Raw genomic sequence first — 18,806 nt, forward strand, 5'->3', positions numbered from 1 at the left:
CAGAGGCAGGTGGATTTCTGAGTTCGAGGCCAGCCTGGTCTACAGAGTGAGTTCCAGGACAGCCAGGACTACACAGAGAAACCCTGTCTCGAAAAAGGAAAAAAACAGAAAAACAAAACAGAGTGTTACGGAAATAAATAGTGGGAAGTAGTTTTTAAGTGGAAGCACTCCTGTTTAAAGATATTTGCTTTAAACAAGCAAATATACATATTAAACATATGTAAGATGGTTGTTCCCAAATCACAGAAAGAAATGTATTGGAAATGCATAAGGGACATTTGCATGTGGTTGGGAGATAGATGTACGTGTGTGTGTGTGTGTGTGTGTGTGTGTGTGTGTATGTGCTGTAGGACAAAGTCACCCATGCTGTGACACTTCTCATTCAAGTCTTTGAGTCGTACTGTAATTTAAGTTGTACACTGTTGTTTTGGGAGAGGAAGGGGAACTTCAAAATTATCACTGTCATCGTTGTCGTCATCAACATCATCATCATCATCACCATCATCCTTTACTTGGGAGACAGGGTCTCACTATGTAGTCTAGGTTGGCCTCAAACATATGGTGGTCCTCCTGCCTCAGCCTCCAGAGCACTGGGATTACAGGCATGTGCCACAAGCCCGGCATTACCAAGCAATATGTCCTTTTAGTGATATTCTGGGACCACTTTGCATTATGACTCCATCTTTGCTGGTTGACATATTTTTATAAAACAAACAAGCTGGCTTTTCACCAAAGACTTTGAAGCACCCTCAAAGACAGTCTTTGGAGTGGGGCAGACCTGTGTTTGAATCTGGCAATGGGCCAAACCTGAGCTATGTGTCTGTGTTGGAAACTGGGAGGGGCTGGTGTGGAAAGGTGCTCATTTTGGCTGGCTTCTGCCCCTTTGCTTTCTTAGTCAAGACTTAACAGGCTTTGGGGCCTGTACTCTGTACTGCTGTGTCTGCTGTGTCGCAGAGAGCTGCCCCAGGGGACCCAGGTGGGTAAATGAACAACAGCAGGGATTCCTTTCCCCCAAGAAGAAAGGCCTGCAGATCCTGAACGGGTCTGGGTTATGCCTGCAGAGTACAGAAACCTCTAAAGCTGACTGAAGTTCTGAGGAAGCTATTTTTGAGTGGTGGCCTGCTGTGAGGAAAGCTTTCAGGGCAAGATTCTTTCAGGCCCATTGTAGCTCCCCCCCACCCCCACCCAAACGTCTGCACTGCCTCCCTCTGGTGTTTATCTCCATCTGCTGGCGTGAAGGTGGATTCTTCTTCCTTTGAGAGGCAGGCAGCTCTGGCTGCCTTTATGTGGATTAGCATAGAGACCTGGTAAGAAGGAGAAGTTTCTGGAACAAAAGAGAGCCAGGATTGTTTATTAAAGAAGAGAAATGCTATTTTCCATATTGGTACAGGCTGTCTCGTTGGCGTCCCTCCAGTCAGTATCTTTTGTGCTGGACGTACGGAAGGCGAGCTGTCTCATCAGATGCCTGGGGAATGGTGGTATAACTCTACACCCAGGGCTTAAAACCCCCACTAGTATTTAATTTGCTTTCAAATCTGTCATTTGAGGAGAACAGCAAAATAGCCTGTGTCTATCATGATCACATCTGCTGAGACAGCCTAAAGGCTAAGCAGGGTCACCTGGCAGCCGTCGGCCTGGCGAGCTTTGGTTAGGACCTTGGTTAAGGCTGTTGTCTGAACGCCTTCTCTTCATGGCTGCTTGGTACCCTCTGAACATGGCGACTGAGTTCTGGGAGAAGGTAGTCCCAGGAAGGCTGGCAGAAATTGGGACCTTATTTTGGAAGTCACTCTGCATCGTTCCTGCCCTGCCACAGGTGATCTAGACGCAGGAGCCTAAACCCAGGAAACGAAGGTGTCTCTCAGTGGGAAGAGCATCAGCGTCATGTTTTAAGATGCACAACTAACAGCCACAGAAAGTCCTGGCTGGGGCATGGTGGCATGGTTGTCCCAGGAAGTATTAAGGGACACTAAAGCAGGATTGTTTTGTCTTATAGTTTCCAACTCAGAATAACTGAGTTATTCTGTTGTGTGTGAGGGTGGAGAGAGGGTACTGTAATAGAAAACAGAATTTTTTTTTTTAAACCAGTTTCTGTTCATTTGTGATGCATTCTAAGATGTAGAATCCGTTCTGTTTTTACATCACAGAATGAAGTCTCGCTTAGAAGGGCCTTCTCAATGTCAAGACTGATTGTCTAAGATTGGTGGTATATCTAAAATTTGTGTGGTTTAGATTTTCATACATATGGAAAATTTGGTAGAAAGGGATTCATGTTAATTGATGATTAAGCACTTAGAATATTTATTAAATAATTTAAGTATTACTAAATAGCTTATATTATATATTTAAATAATTAATCATTTCTTCATTAATGATATTTTACTTAATCTTATACCAAATCCCTACTAATGGACTCAGTCATTGTCATCTTTTTTGTCCCAATAAAATCATTCCCTAACTCATGAGCCCAGGAGCTAACTCTCTGGATATAAACTCAGAAGCATGTTAGCCACAACTGAGTTGAGCTCTCTGAGCCTCAGATTTCTTCATTGTAAGTTTGGGATATTTTGTCATATGGACACTGACATACAAGATATTTATTTGGGTTACCTTGAGCTGTGTGAGGGAGGTAGCTCAGGCCACTTTAGCCTGTCTCCCAGGGATCTGAAGGTCCCAGAGATGGGAAAGGCATTCATATGACCTCCATGGGAATGGGGGAGGTAGCACTTTGTAGTGAAGGCAGTCCCCAAAGGCTGGTGGGTTTCCAGGCCCTTCCATGGGATCAGTAGTGGATCACTTGTGTGGCATGACAAGGCCTTACGTTTTTGGTTTTTGTTTCTGTATGTATGGATGTTTTGCCTGCATGTATATCTGTGTACCATTTATATGCCTGGTGCCCACAGAAGTCAGACCAGGGCATGGCATTCCCTGGGACTGGAGTTACAGGTGGTTGTGAGCTGTGAGGGGTTCTAGGAGTTAAACCTCCTGACTGGTCCTCTGGAAGATCAGTGCTCTTAACTGCCAAGCCACTTCACCAGAAGGTCTTGGATTTGATCTTTACACTGCACACTAAATGACCTTGGTTACACACCAGAGTCCAAACTAAGATCTCTTTAAAGCCATTAATCTTCTGTCTTTCTACTTTTAACCGTGCAGACTCACTAAACTCCATACTGGACGTCTTTTACGTATGTTGAAATTTAGTTTTTAATTAAAATGTATATTTTCTAATGATCTTAAACATGTATAGGATGTACTGAGATCATATCCACGAACCCCACTGCCTTCTTGTTTCCACCTCCTGCTTTCATGCCTCTGAGCTTGTGTGTATGAGTGAGTTAATATTAGGGCTGCCTGCATGAACATGGGTAGGGAATAGTTACTGGAGTATGGGCTATACCATCTGAAAAAAGGACTCCCATTTCCCTAGCAACTATTAACAGCCAGTTGCTGTGGGGTCTGTGTGTGTGTGTGTGCGTGTGTGTGTGTGTATGTTTCATCAGTCCCTCCCTATACATGATGGAGGACCACATTTTGTACAGGTTTTGTGTAGTCAGCCATGAACACAACGGCCATATCATAACCAGAAGACGACGTGCTGAAGCTCCAGTCTGCCATCCATCACAGACACAGACAGCATTCGCTGGAGTATGTGCTGGAGAGGAACTGGGTAGAGATTGGGATGTCGACGCCAGGCTTCCAGATGACACTGCCTGGGTCAGAACGTGTCAACCTCAACCTCAGTCTTGGGTTACAACACTTTTATTTCCATAGTTGTCTTTTTGAACATTTCTAGCTTCAAAAAAATGTGTCTAAAGGAGAATGTGGATGTGACAAACGGTCTGTGGGCTGTCCCCACAGTCACTGGGACTCCTCTGAGAAAGCATTAGCAGAGATCAGACAAGATTAGGTCAACAATGTGCTTGTACTTTTATTATAAAAGTAAAATAAAAAATAGCATTTATAAATTCAACATTTCTTCTTTTAAAGTATTTGATTTAGAAAACATATTTACAATAGTAAAATGCAGAAAATGGGGAAAATACTATTTCCAGCACTGATTGTAGCATGTTTTAAATATTGTAAGTTCATGTGGTTTTTTTTTTTTCTTTTTAATCACAGATAAACCACATTAGAAAAGCAATGTCTCTCTCTCTTTTTTTTTATTGCGCATCAAGGTACTCATTTAAAAATATGTTTTTCCTTAATCTTAATTTGAATGCACAATTTACAGTAGATGGCTAGAAAGAACACCAGGTGGGGACAGCGACACCTTTCACTGACAGCAGGAGCCCAGCAGAGGGACAGCAGTAACAACACAAAGCAAATGTAATCCAGTAGCAGCTGAGAAAGCTCAAGACACCACACCTGAGCCACACAGAGTGCAGCGGAGCGCTGTGATTGCTAGACACCGTCTGTATGAGACAACTAAATTTCATTTCAGAACCAAGAAAGGAAGCCAAATTCGGAAGGCCTTGAATGAAATCGAGTGACCCTGCGGGCCGGCGATCCTCCAGCACCTTTGGATTCGCTTTGCCTTCCTCCTTTGGGATGATGCAATGGATGTCAGGGCTTTGGTTTACACAGTGTGGGGAACGGCCAGCAGGCTAAATTTTGCCTTCAATAGGTCCTTCCTGCCCATAACTGTGGGGCATTTTGTTCAGAGATAGCAGTGGGCTGTCTCCAGTGAGTGACTCTGTAAAGCTGAGTTTGCGGAAGGATGTCTCCACACCACTGTCACAGACGCTGTCACAATCCCGGAGTTCATCTGTGGAGAAAGCATAGACTCATGAGGGGCTGAGCTAGGCCACAGCAAGGGCTTTGTTCTGCCGGCTGTCCCTGTCACCTTCAACTATCAACTTCACATGTCTAGAATCACCTGAGGAGGGAGGTGCAGATGAGGGAGGGCCCAGCCAGATGAGAATGGTCTGAGGGCGTGTCCTGACAGTTAACTGATGGTAGGAGGACCTCTCCACTGTAGACAGCACCACTCATTGAGAGACAGTCCTGGGCTGTGTAAGAAAGCTAGCTGACCATGAGCCCCTGGGGCAGCAAGCCTGGGTGCTTAGCAGTTTCAGATTCAAAGTCTTTGGGTCCCTGCCCTGTCTTCCTTCCATGATGGATGGGAGCTGGGGGCTGACATGAACCCAGAGAGCTCTGTCACAGCTCCCTAGAGGACTGTTCACAGCAGTGGGCTTCCTCCCAGGCTCTGTGTGGACTCTGGTGTGGAGGGCCGGGCTTGCTAGCTTCTGCTCAGCACTGCATCCCACATCCCCATCATGCCACCCGTGCTGCTTGGCTGTGTGAACGGCAGGAGTTATCAAATGACATTAGAGACTGCTGCAGGGTACATCAGAGCTGGCCGCAAGTACATCCTTTGTGGATCAGAATCTGTTCTGAATTCTCTTGGTTCAGAATAAACATGTTTTCCTTTTTAAAATGAGGCACATTTTTCTAACTGCTCTATCATTTTACTTTTTTTTTTTAAACAGCTGGGCAAACTGCTGAATACAAGGCAAAATAAATTCATAACAGAAGCAGGAACTAAAAATGACACCTCTCTCTGGGCCGTATGAGCTTTTAAATAATACACACTGCCTACAAAAAATTTCTTTTGCTGCAAGAAAATGAGGCTTTTTAAAAAATTTTTAAATGTGTCCATACCAAAAGCTTAAGTTAAATTCTGTCGCCTGAAAAGCATCCCGGGAACCTGACCAGAGCAGATTATTTCTGTATAGAGTGACTAAAGAAGCAGAAACCTAACACTTACTAAGCAAATGCTTGACTCTCATCACTGAATCTTAACGTCAAAACACTGAGACTCAATGACCATGCCAGAGCGGTGTCCTGGCGTTAACTCATCCAGTCAACTGTCTGTCATGTAACAGGGACTGGGCAGCATTTGAAAGGCTTACTGTTTATTATGGTTTGGATCTTAAAATGTCCTACAAAGGCTATGTGCTAAGTAAAGGCTTGGTTTCCAGCTTGTGACATTATTTGGAGGTGATACAACTCTTTGAATATGGGGCCTCAAAGAAGGAAGTTAGGTCATTGAGGGCGTGGCTTTGAAAGAGATCCGTACTCTGGCTCCTCACCATCTTTGTGTATTTCCAAACACCTTGAATGAGTGGCATTCCTCTACCATGTGCTTCCTCTGTGATGAAGGGTTTTGCTATACCCTGAAGGCAGTGGACCATGGACCCTATAAAAACTGTGTGCCCAACCAAATCTCTTCTCCTTATAAGTTGGTCACAATGATGGAAATCTAATACAGTATTTAAGTATTTACTTTGTGTTTGTGGGATGTGTGCTCATGTGCATGAGTGGGGTGTGGGGAGGTTGACATTGTGTGACTTCCTTGTTCCTTCTCTATCTTGTTTTTAGAGACTCGCCAGAGAGTCCCATGGATCCACCCCTCTCGGTGACTTTTCTTCCACTAGTGGCCTACTGGGACTGCACGTATTTGTCACCCTACTGGGCTTTCCCAAAGATAGAGGAGGGGACAAAGTTAGGTTCTCACACTTGCTGTGTTCCTAGCTTATAAGTATTTAGTTTTTAATTGTGATTGGAGCCCATCATGTCACATCACCGTGGTGCAGAGAACTGATGGAATGACAAGCAAGGAGTCAAAGAGGCTGACTAGGAGCCAAGGTTGGAGTTCAGGCAAGCAATGAGGATGGGCTGAACTCAGTATCTGCCACGAAGAGATGCCCTTTCAGGGTTGAGCATGAGGCACTGAGTGCTAGAAAGTACTCATGGCCACGCTTAGATTTTGTCACAATCTGGCTATACTTTTGACAGTCATGGCCAACATGAGTTTGTGCAAGAGTCAAGAGTTGTGTGCAGACGATAAAGTTTATTCGGCCATAAAGAGAGATGAAACTTGCAGGGAAATGGATGGAACTGGAGAATACTAATCAAGGCAGCCCAGAGACATAAATACTGTTTGTTCTCTCTCACGCATGGATCCTAGCTTCCAACAGTCATGTATGTGTATTCATGTGGGAGTTAGTGTGAACAGAGGCCAGAAAACTAGAAAGGGCCTCCAGGGGGCGGAAAACAGGCTTTAAAGGGATATAAAGGGTAGGGAAGGTAACAGAACACATGTTTAAATGGGAAGGGAGCGAGTGGGGGGTTAGGGGGCAGAGGGAAGAGGGAGGGGGTAGAGGGTCCAGGGATGGGGGGATGGGAGATGAGGGAATCGTGAGAATAAACCAGAACTAAGTACGTATAAAAATGCCGTAAGGACCCCAGTGCATACATACATGAACATGTACACACAGGCCTCCTACATGTACAGATATACAAACATCATATAAGAAACGTCTCTGCAGAGGAGGAAGCTTAGGACTGGGTTTGCCTATGCACAGGAGTGAGGAGGAGGCAGCAGGGTGGGTGTGGGTGGCAAGACCCCGAGAGGACACTGGTGAGTGAGGGCTATCAGCTGTGACAGGATGAGTGTGAATCGGGCAACGTGGAGGACAGCCTAGGAGAGGAGGGGACAGAAGCAGATGGTGGACAGAGGTAGTGAGCTGGGCAGCGGTTATCATATTCTTCTGAGAAGCTTGAACTCAGCTAAAGGGTGTAACAAGGAAGTGATGGCTTGTTTTTCTCGAAATTTCTTTCTTTTAAAAATTTTTTTCTCTAAATTTATTTTTAAAAAAAAATCTGTTTATTGTTTATTGGATATAATGCTCTTAATAATGACACTTTCTACTGAACTCGGAGGCTGTGTTTACCTGTAGATCCCCCATATGAGAAATGTGTACAAAAATAACAGCATGTATCATATAAACGTGAAAACGTAGGCTAACCAAAGCGCTATCAATGGGCGAAGCCCTGCAGAATGGCTGTGCCGGTTAACTGAGAAGTAACGTTAATCAGAATGAAGCTAAGCAGCCTGTGGCCAGTCCGGGCTGTGTTTAAAGATGAGAAGTTATATCCTATCAATAGGTTCTCCACAGCAGGTGGGGAAGGAACAACAGTACAGGACAAAGAGGCAAGAATCAGGTGTCCAGGACCTGCTGAACGTGACAGGCAGGCTCCCAGGGGACGACTGCCCTCGGTGGAGGACAGACATAACCTACTGAGCCCAGACAGAAAGCCTCCCACCCAGGGGTTGGCATGATACAAAGATGGGAGACTGCTAGTTGTTCCTGGTCTCAGTGGAGTTTGTGGCTAGGATAGAAGATGAACAAAAAGAAAGGGTGCAGAGGTTAGAGAAAGCATGGGCAGAGAACAATGACACAATTCAAGTTTGTACCGAGATCCATTCATATAAACATATGTGTTGGGGGTGACAGGTGGACGTTAATGTGGGAAGACAAAGGCATGACCATGAGCAGGGTGGGAGCTGAAGGAAGGGGAATGCCGAGGGAGGGAGGAGGTGGAGGACCTGAGGGTGGTGGCATGGAAGCAAGGGTCATACAGTATGCATATTTTCTGGGTCCTACTTCTTGTCCTGTGACCCCAGGGCTGTGCGCCTTTCTTAGAATCTTTCCCCACATTTAACAAATATGAGAAGTAGTGTTTCTTTAACCACCTCTCCCCATGTCCAGTATCTACTAGGATTCTAAGTGACCCATATGCCAATGTGAGTGTCTGTGGGAACTGCCCGTTCCTGTGTACAGGAGCACTGTGGGGGAGGGAGAGGGTGGCATGCCATAGAGGGACACATGTCCGGAAAAAGTCTAGGGAAAGGGAGTGTAGTGCCACGTCACAGAGCACGAAGACCTTGCCGGAGAGGAAAAGGAAATCTCTCAGCCTCTTTACCTATGTGCTGCCTCGCGGAGGGAGATGAGAGAGGCAGACAGTGGCCCTGAGCAGTGGTCACGGGGCTGGAGGCTGTGGTTGCCGGGGTTCGGAAGGCTGCCTGGATCACTTCAATGGCCTCTGTGTAGCCCATCTGTTGCAGGGCCTCCATCAGCTCTTTGATGGTACCCCCAGAGACCTGGTAGGAAAAGGGAGAGCATGTTCGTGTGTTCCAGCCTATTTGCAGGCTGTTAGCGGCCCTTCTCTGTGTCTGCTCCAGAGAGCCGGGGTGGGGGTGGGTTGGGGGAGTGGCGGTTGGAGAGGGCAGGGAAGGAGTACCTGAAGAAACACACAGTGTTTAGGTTCTAGTTCCCATCTTGGATCAAATCCATTCAGAAAAATCACAGGAAAGGTGGAGAAGGAGAGAATAAGGGAGATGGAGAAGATGAAGGAGATGGAGAAGATGAGGGAGAAGGGTGGGGGGAGAGATAAAGAAAAAAGAGGAGAAGGAAGGGAGAGAAGCCTGTGAGTTCACGGAGACAGGAGACTGCCTACAGTGATGTCTATGCACAGAAATCCAGGGAAGACAGTGGCTAGCAATAACAGCCTCATTCGGAGTATCTCACCCATGTTCATCTACATTTTAGTTTGGAATTGCTCTAACACGAGTCACCCGACAGAACAATGAAGCCATGGCCCTGGGGGCCCTCTCTTGGCAACAGGGATGTACACACTGATCACAGCTTGGAGGGATCCCCATCCTGTGGGCAGTAGTATTTTTCACAGGAAGGCTCTGAGAATTTGGAAACAGGGACCAGCCTTCTCAGGAAAAAGGTGCCATCCTGGCTTGGGTCCCTTCACCCTCCGGGCAATGACTGGTTTCCTTCCACAACGTTACTATGTAAGGTAGTGGGCTGTGCTGCTCAGTGGTGCTGACACGGTCAACTACCAGTAGTTACGCAGACAACTCTAAATGGTACGGTGGCGCGTTACCTCATAGTTGTCCATGAGAGTTTTAGAAGGCGCAGGACTCAGCCGGAAGGCATTGTTCAATATCCCCAGACCCAACTTCTGTGCCAGAGTGGCCCAGTTTTTGTCTGGATCAGGAATTTCCAGCAGTTTGCAGAGTTGCAGCCTCGTGTCTTCTGTCAGCTGCTTCATGTCCCCTAAGGAAGAAACATGACTGATTTAACCTTCCAGGGATAATCAATCTGAGAGGACATGTCATTGTCCAACTTCTGACGGAGACCCTCAAGCTTCTGCCAGGTCCAGAGGCCCTGTTCAGCAGCAGCGGCCGGGTGCTTCTATAAGCTCAGGGCCACTCCCCCAGGGATCTCAGATTCTGAAATAAGAACTAGACCGTTTGCAGTACACCCTTGCCCAGGCCGGCCTCTCCTGTCCTCCTGTAAACCACAGCCTGGGGCAACACTGGCTGAGAGAATCTGTTCTGCCACACCTCACCTTGTGGTAGTATGTCATCAGATGTGAACACGGGCTCATACGGTTTCCCATTTAGTATGTCAAATACCTGTCGGAAAGAAAAACGTGAGAAAATATTCACAGAAATGATTTTTTTAAAATCCTGGTGTTCTCTGAGGTGAATTTGCTGATGGTACACAGGTTGGGAATGTCAGGGGTCCGTCTTCTGTGTTCCCTGTAGGGACACCCAGCCCAGCGAACAGCCTCCCAGAAGTGCACAGAGAGTCCAGATTCCTACAAACCCGACTGTCTTGGACCCACACATTGCCTACACTGCCCTCTGGCTCTTTTCTTTTGGCCCAAACACCTAATGTTTTCTTCTTTAAGTGTAAGCCCTATTGTGTTTTAAGGAAGGTTTTTAATATGTTTATGGAAATCCACAAGAGAATTTCTAGTTTATTTTTATGTTCAGGAACCTCTTAGCTAAGCTCTGGGCAAGCTAGCTTCTGACAGAGATGGCGAGAATTCTGGTTGCGTGCTGACAGGGTAACTCCTCTGTGTGTTTGTGCTTTTCTATCCTCTCACATTTAAACTCTATCCAATTACGCAAACAGCTTTATACTCTGGCTCAACTGACCTTCATCTTTCATGGATGAAGACCATCTTTCAAGATTAAGACCCTCTTGGTAAGAAGACCTCATAAAAACAAAGGCATGTTCTTTAGGGAAGAGAGTGCCAGGAAGACCGTCTGTTTTATATTCCTGAGCCACTGGCTCCCCCCCCCCCCCCCCGCAAATACCCCTGAGATGGGCTGGCCAGGGCTCACCTGCCAGTTGGCAGCCATGTCCAGGGGTGTGGTACCTGGCACCACTCCCTCATCTTCTCCAGCCTTCTCCCAAGAGTCGTCCAGGTCATAGAGAGGCTCAAAGTTCTCCACCAGAGGGTCTGCTCCTATGGTGTTGGGGAAATACAGTGTTGTGTAAAACGGAAAGCCTGTCAGCCTCCAATTGATTACAGGATTCCCATTTCTAGTTAATGAGCTAGTTTACCTCTAGCTCATTAAGGCAATTACAGGATAACTTTTCATTTCTAGTGAAATTTAAAACAATTTTTTAAAAAAGTTTTACTTCTATGGAAAAGTAGGTACCCAAGGATACTGTAAAGAGAAAGGAAAGGGTGGGGGTGGAGCTATGTGGAGGGGGACTGGGAGGAGGGGAGGATGTGATCAGGATGTAAAGTGAATACATGAAAGACTTCAATACTCCTGGGACTTGTAACTGCAGGTTTTTTTTTTTTTTTTTAACTACAAAGGATACATTTTAACCTAAGGACTGGTAGGTGGCAATCTATGCACCCACAGGGGTAAAGTCCTGAACCTTCACATTTACATCTACCAATACACACTTCTCACACTTTCTCTTGCTTGTGTGGAGCAGATCTGCTCAGTCAGGTCTATCCTTGAGTGCTGTATTATTGGGGCCCTAGTTCTTAAGCAACAGAGAAATAAACACCACAAGGACGCTATGCTAGGCAGGATGTGTTGTTATGGGGGAAAAAACGTGCTAACAAATCTTGGGGATCTTGCCTGTTCTTTAGCTCCCAGCAAGAGAACACAAAAAGTAACCCAAATGTTAGGAGAGTTCCCTGTCATGCCTTCCTGGCTATTCCACCTATGGGTGTTCTGCTCTGGGTTTCCCCAACGGTGGCAGGCAGGCAGGCAGGCAGGCAGGCAGGCAGGCAGGCAGGCAGGCAGGCAGGCAGGCAGGCAGGCAGGCAGGCAGGCTCAGCACAGCCTTTTGGAATGGAGAATTTGATTCAGGTCTGCCAGCAGTACCCCTGACTTGGGCCAACACTGTGTTGCCTTGCCACTCTCTGCAGCCTCACTTGCTCTTTTGTAATGTAAGCAAAACATGGCCGGGAACATGACATGGAAATGGGTCTGGAGACCTGAGGGCTATACATGTCCCTGAAGTGACCTTTGTGACTCTGAGGAGGGCAGGCCTGGGCTTTTGTCTGGTTTTTTTTGTATCACACAAGCTACTATTTGCCACCTTCTCATGGTGAGTTCAAGTAAAAGTGTTTACATTTCTATCTATATATTTATTGCTGAGACAGTATCTCACTTTATATCTTTGTTCGGCCTGGAACTATGTGGACCAAGGTAGCCTAAGCTTGTGGCCATTCTCCTGCCTCAGCCTTCTGAGTGTTGAGATTTCAGGTGTCTGATTAAGAGACAACCTTTTTTTCAGTATAGTCAGTGACTTCCAAAATGACTCACACACATTACACCCAGAGCCTCTTTGCCTGAATCTGTAAGGAATGTGTCGTTCACAAATCTCCCCTCTTATCAACCTCTGCAGTAAATCAGGTATGTCTGGGCAGGCCTGGAAGGCCAATCGCGTCAACCATGTGTTAACGCTAAACACACAAGGCGCCGGAGACAGGAGATGAGCTGGAATGTTTCCCGGTGCTTTACAGGGAGGACTAGAACCCCAGGCAGAGCAGAAAGAAACACAGCATGGAGGATAAAAGTCTGCAGTCGGGTTGTGGTGGTGTGACTCACAGCTCTCCGGGACACTGGGAGCGGGGGCTTGATCATCTTTGTAGTCTGCCATCTTGGTACTAAGATGGGATTCATAACAACAGTTCTTATCTCAGAGAGTTACTGAGGAGTAAATGTGGTAAAGGAGACTGAATGTGAGATGCCAGCGTGGTGCCTGGAGCCTAGGAAGGCAGTGGATGCCAGCAAGTCTTAGTGCCTCATGTACAATAACATGAATACAGGGCTCATTTGCTTTTCCCATGCCTCCAGCTTCTAAGAGACCCTTTTTTGTAAAAGGAAGTCTTTAGATATTTTTCCTTCTGGGAGACTTGTAATATGACCAGAAACTGACACAGCTCAAGATTTTATAGGCACCGAGTCAACCTGAACAACCCAAAGGCAACGTAGATAACCAGAGAGTGAGAACTAACTTGTGCATCAAGGTAAACCCCAGGCCAAGCAGAGCCTTCACTGCCGCCGCAGGGTGGCCGGTGGTACAGGTTTCCTTTACCCATACTTTCCCAGGGCAGCACTGCACTCGCAGGCAGTTTCCTTTGCTGGTGTCAGTGATCACAGCATCTTACCTGCCGCTTTGAGAAGAGCTGCCAGTCTGGTGGACCCTCTTCCAGCCGCTATATGCAGAGGTGTAGTCCCATCATAGGTGGTACTGTCCACGTGGGCATCACCCTAAATCCACCCACAAAGAAAGAGTTAGCAGGGGCTCTGTCCTCCACTGTCTACCTCTCTATCTCCGTTGCACCTCAGGTTACATCATTCACCCAATTACTATACTAGGCTGGTGCTGTCACTGTCGTCCCCAGGTAGAGAGCTGGGCTGGAGCTGGGGATGCAGAGCGGAATACTGACAGCGAGCTGGCCCTAGTGTCATTCTTTGAAAAGACTTCCCTAAAACCTCCTGGGGGATTTAGGTCAAGATCGCAGGTATACCCTTTACCTCTAGAAGCAGGCAGCCAGCCAGTGAGATGTTGTCGTACTCCACGGCCAGGTGCAGCGCTGTGCGCCCCGACTTCTGCTCCTGAGCATTGACTTCCGCCCCAGCAGCCACCAGCAGCAGCAGACATGGCAGGCTGTTGCTCATCACAGCTATGTGGATGGCATTTAGACCTAAGGCGGAGCAAAGGCAGAAAGAGCTGTGCTGCGGGGAGGAGGGACACCACCAGGTCGCAGCACTTCCCGTTTCAGTTCAGGGCTTGCTTCAAAGGCTCAGACGGTCCACTGTTCTACTTTCAGAAGCCACAAGCTCCCACTGTGCTCATGGGAGACACTGAGCTACTAAGTAAATGTTCTACACACACACACACACACACACACACACACACACACACACACACACACACACACACACACACACGATGCTCTATAAAGACTAATGTTTGCTCAGGCTTGCTTTTCCACTTAGTAAGTAATACTCCCAAGCCATCTTTAAGGGCGTTTGCTGTGGTAAGCAGCAGAAATAACCACAAGACATGATGAACTCCAGTTGGCCAAGGAGAGCATTCATGGTGAAAGTCATGCCAGATGCATTTGTCAAATGCCAAGCCCTTATGCTGCAGCCGAGCGGGGAAGGTTAGCCAGCAAGGCGACCACCCTTACCTTCCCCGTTGGGGTGGTCGATAAGGAGCGCTGCTTTTCTGTTCTTGAGTAGGATGCTGAGGATTTTGTCGTGTCCCTCTTTGGCAGCTAGGTGCAGGACAGAGTTGCCCCAGCGGTCCAGGAGGCTCAGGTCAGCCCCAACCCTCAGCAAGTCCTCTACCACATCTTCCTGCTTGGTGATCACGGCCAAGTGCAAAGGCGTCTATGCAGAGAAGGGGCAGGAGGGCCATTGCTTAGGGACATCTGTAGCCCCTGGCTTCAGTCTATGTTATGAAGTCATAATGTAGGGACATTTGTCACTCAAGGAGCTTCCTGTTCCACATGCCAGGCTCAAAGGCCCAAGGAGGGAACCAGCATTCAACAGTCGGGGTTATGGGATACATTTAAAATGCTTAGTAGCTTTGCATAGCAAAAGTAGTTTTGCTACATGATTTTTAACTCTTGTAGAAGAAAATTTAATTTCTTTGAATTTATGATAGGAATCTATCTTTAGCTGGTAATTCTATACATTAGCAAATCCAACCAATGCTGTGTTTTTAACAACAAAACATAAATAGACTATTAAAAGAAAGCAGTCATGAATGGTGTCATCCTTCCACAATGGTAAGGAAAGGCTAACCAGAACACACTGCTGCAGGCTGGCTTCAAGAGATCCACGGTTACAAGCTCTACTGTAATGCTACCGAAGGTGCTACCACATTCCCATTGGCATAGTTAGCCAATACAACACTCTCCCTAAGGAAGCTCAGGCAGAAAACAATCCCAGACACTGTGCATAATAGATACTGGAAGGTCTTTCTGACCTCAAAGCTGTGCTTTCATGGTTGTAAGTAGGATGCATGGAGAACTGTTTTCAGGAACGAGCAAGGCTAACCCAATCATGAAAGTGTCTGTCAAAGAACTGAGATCACTGGGAGAGAGTGACACCAACTTTCAATGCCAGCCAGTCTGCTTTGTAGGAGCTTTATGATGACGCCCAGGCGGTGTAGTGAGGACTTGTCCGACCTCCCATTCAGGGAATAGTTCCTGCTGGAGAAGCAGTGGCTGGGGGATGGGGGCGGGGCACCAACACCCAAATCACCATGGTGATATTTTAGATGTCTAGATCTATAACCCCTAGGGTTATATCTTACACAACGGTAAACTGTGTGTCTCAAGTAATCCCTAGAATCCATCTTTGGAGCTCAGGGCTCAAATTGCCCAAGTAACCCATTTGTGATACGGTACAGGTGCTCACTGCAGTGCATAGCCTGGTGGGCAGTGAGCAGCTCGTTACGGGGCATGACAGCATTCTCTTTGGGAGCAATGAGAACAAACCAGCTGTCTATGAGACTGAAGGATAAACACTGTGAAGATCCAAGACAGGGACACAGTACAATGCTACATATACATCCACAAGCACATGGCTTGACTCCTCGTTCGTTCGTTCATTCATTCATTCATTCACTCACTCACTCACTCTGTTTTAGAACAGTCTTGCTCTCTGCAGGCTATATTGGAGCATCTATACTCAAGGACTCTTCCTGCCTTAGCTTTCTGAATAACAGGAACTAAAACACATCAAACCATGTATGCTTAGGGAAAAAAAAATCTTACAGAGCTATCCATGTATATGAGTACATACAACTAGTGAGATGTGATTAGGATCTGTTGCAATTCCTATTTATTTATTTATTTATTTATTTATTTGGTTTTTCGAGGCAGGGTTTCTCTGTGTAGCCCTGGCTGTCCTGGAACTCACTTTGTAGACCAGGCTGGCCTAGAAATCAGAAATCCGCCTGCCTCTGCCTCTCGAGTGCTGGGATTAAAGGCTTGCGCCACCACGCCCGGCTCTGTTGCAATTCCTAATTGTAGTATAGTGTTAAGTAGGATGTAACTGCTGGGGGAACTTAAGAGATGAGCTTCTGGTTCAATCTCAGGAAATATACAGGCCTTCTCAGTTTAATTTTGCAAAAGTTATGAATTGAGAAAGTATTTTAAATAGAAACTTAAAGGGAAAGGCTGATATGGGATAGAAAATGTATGCATAAAAACCGTGCAGATTGCACGTGAGCGCACTAAAGAATACATGTCTTTCCAGTGCACCTGTCTGTAGCCAACACCTGAAAGAGTGTTCTTCCTATGAACGCAACAGTTACATTTGGGAATAGGGACCTGTCGGGTCCTAAGCAAGGTAATCCTGAGTTCCCCAAAGGATAAGCTTTTATGTTATTTCAAGATTACGCTTATACTGAATTTACAATAATAACAAACGTGGCAAAAATGAGAGCCTGGAGAACATTCTGTGGGAACTAACATACATAAAAGGTCAGTGTCACATGCTGGAGAATACAGGAAGAGAACGCATTTTAAAGACTCACTTCAGAAATCCTTTCTATGCCACACTTGGGCTATTCTAGAGAGTGGGTGGGTTCTGCCAGGGATCTGATCGTGACGGGTGGTCACAGAAATGTACTATGGTTAGTAGAAGATATTTGGGGAGAATGTTTGAGATGATTTACAAATAATCCAAATTACTTAGAGAACTGTATACTTTTCTGCCAAGAATAGTTATTATGTCATGTTTGATGGTGCCTATCTGTAATTCCAGCCCAGAGGAGTCTGAGGCAGGAGGATTGTTGTGAGTTTTGGGCCATTCTGGCCTATACAGTGGGTTCTAATTTTGTCTGTATTATATTATAGGATCTTGTCTAAACAACAACAAAATAAAAACAAACAAACAAAGAAAAAACCCTCCAAATTAAAAAGAAAATAGTTCCCAAGCTGGGTGTGGAGTACGCATTTGTAGTCCTAGCACCCAAGAAGACACAGGAGGACCGACAGTTTCATGTCAACCTGGGCCACACAGCAAGTTCTGGGCCAGCCTCAAACACAGGAAGACCCTCTCTCAAACAAAACAACACAAAACAAGACAAAACAACACAACTCCACAAAGCCAAACAAAGAAACCCAAACGTTACCAGAGACACAAAAGCTTCCTGTTGGTCCTTGGGGCTAAGGAGCTGGTATGCCAGGGAATGTCTGTGACCATTAACTGAGTGAAGCCAAGGTGGAAAAGCAGTGGAGAAAGAGGGTTTGAGGGCTCCAAATCAGAGAGGCTTTGCCTTGAGCTCAAGAGAGAGGCTCCATCCATGAGGTCACGCACAACAGAGCCCGCTTCCGCAGACCCTATCGCCCGCCAGCAGCCGGCAGGGCTTCCTGAATCCAACCTCCAGCAGCTGGGGAAGCAGGTTTTGCAGGGAGGACTGGGAAACAGCAACCTCCTCTCCTTCAGTTTATTCTCATACGTGTGATGGTTAAAATGCAATCGGCCACTTGTCTGCTATGAGGTGGCCTGGGCGCACCTCGCCTCTCACTACCTGTGGCAGGCCGTCCGGAGAGCTGGCCTGGGGTCATGTGAGGGGGTGAGCTAGCCCTGTCCTTCACAGGCTTGCTAGAGGCCTTGCATCTAGCCTGTGCTGCAGAGCAGAGAGGGCCCTGGTGGAGGGAGCACAGGTGAGCAGTGGAGAGGGTGTGAGAGCAGGAGAGCTGGCCCTGCCCCCCTCCCTCACAGGCTGCAGCGCTGTGAGGCCTGCACTTCGGGCAGCACAGTGGAGCTGGCTCTGGAGGCGTGGGTGTGGGAGAGCCACCAGGAGGGCATGAGAGCAGGAGAGCTGACCCTGCCTCCTGCTGATGGCCAAAGCAGTGCTGGAGAGTTTACCCTGGTGGTGCAGATAAGGGAGAGCCAGTGGGCTGACCGGCTCTGCTACCACCCAGGTCCACATCCAGGGTTCTGAAACGGCCCACCCCAAAATCTATAACATCTTCGAACGGCTGAGATGTGTGAAAGGGTCAGCGCTGTGTGAAACGGTCAGCCAAAGTGTCAGGATCTCCACAGCACAGGGAAACAGCAACCGAGAGGAGTCCTACTGAGGATCCAATGTCTATGGTGTCACACAGGACCAAACACTCATTGCAACGGACATTGGCAAGTGAAGATGTGTGGACAGAGGGATACACTGTGGGACGCCGGGTGACACTATAGCTTCCACACTGAGGCGTTTTCTATGCTTTTTTGGTTTTGTCTTTGTTTTTCCTGTTATTTGAGTTTATTTTGTGGGAGGTTGCAAGGGCAGAGAATAGATATGAGGGGACAGGGAGATGAGCGGGACTGCGGTGCATGATGTGAAACTCACAAAGAACCAATAAAACGTTTTTGAAAAGTGCCATCTGCCTAAAAGTTCGGGGCCCAATGACTTTCCAAATACCAATAGTGTCCCAAGACGGCACGGAAGCCCGAGCAAGACAGATCTTGAAGAACACATTTAAGATAACACCTTATCCTGGTTCTCTCCCGGTTCAGTGGAAGCCCCAAGCTACCCCTGGATAGGAATCACTGCCGACAGAGAAGGGCAGAGTGCTGTATAGAAAGCAGAGGCGTTCTTCTGTGAGGAGACCCTCAGCTGAAAACTCTGAGAGCTACAGGCCAACGGACCAATGCTTCA

General features: G+C 47.0%; 1 protein-coding gene across 7 annotated transcripts in view; it reads right to left on the reverse strand.

The window, feature by feature from the left end:
• Nucleotides 1-3,903: 3,903 nt before the first annotated feature.
• Nucleotides 3,904-18,806, reverse strand: part of Nfkb1 (nuclear factor kappa B subunit 1) — a 116,668-nt gene continuing 101,765 nt past the window's right edge. For 3 of the 7 annotated variants that reach the window (XM_029537416.1, XM_029537415.1, XM_029537419.1), the window contains 8 exons: nt 14,323-14,524; nt 13,664-13,833; nt 13,294-13,396; nt 10,994-11,118; nt 10,210-10,276; nt 9,742-9,914; nt 8,770-8,947; nt 3,986-4,765 (listed from right to left, as the gene is read on the reverse strand). In XM_029537416.1, coding sequence (XP_029393276.1) covers nt 4,605-4,765; nt 8,770-8,947; nt 9,742-9,914; nt 10,210-10,276; nt 10,994-11,118; nt 13,294-13,396; nt 13,664-13,833; nt 14,323-14,524 — 1,179 coding nt within the window. In that variant the 3' untranslated portion in view covers nt 3,986-4,604. Of the gene's footprint in view, nt 4,766-8,769; nt 8,948-9,741; nt 9,915-10,209; nt 10,277-10,993; nt 11,119-13,293; nt 13,397-13,663; nt 13,834-14,322; nt 14,525-18,806 lie in introns of all 7 variants that reach the window. The other 4 variants (XM_021195361.2, XM_029537417.1, XM_021195360.2 and 1 more) reach the window with 3 other exon arrangements.

The sequence above is a fragment of the Mus pahari genome, chromosome 4 (assembly GCF_900095145.1).
Source record: "Mus pahari chromosome 4, PAHARI_EIJ_v1.1, whole genome shotgun sequence".
Classification (NCBI taxonomy): domain Eukaryota; kingdom Metazoa; phylum Chordata; class Mammalia; order Rodentia; family Muridae; genus Mus; species Mus pahari.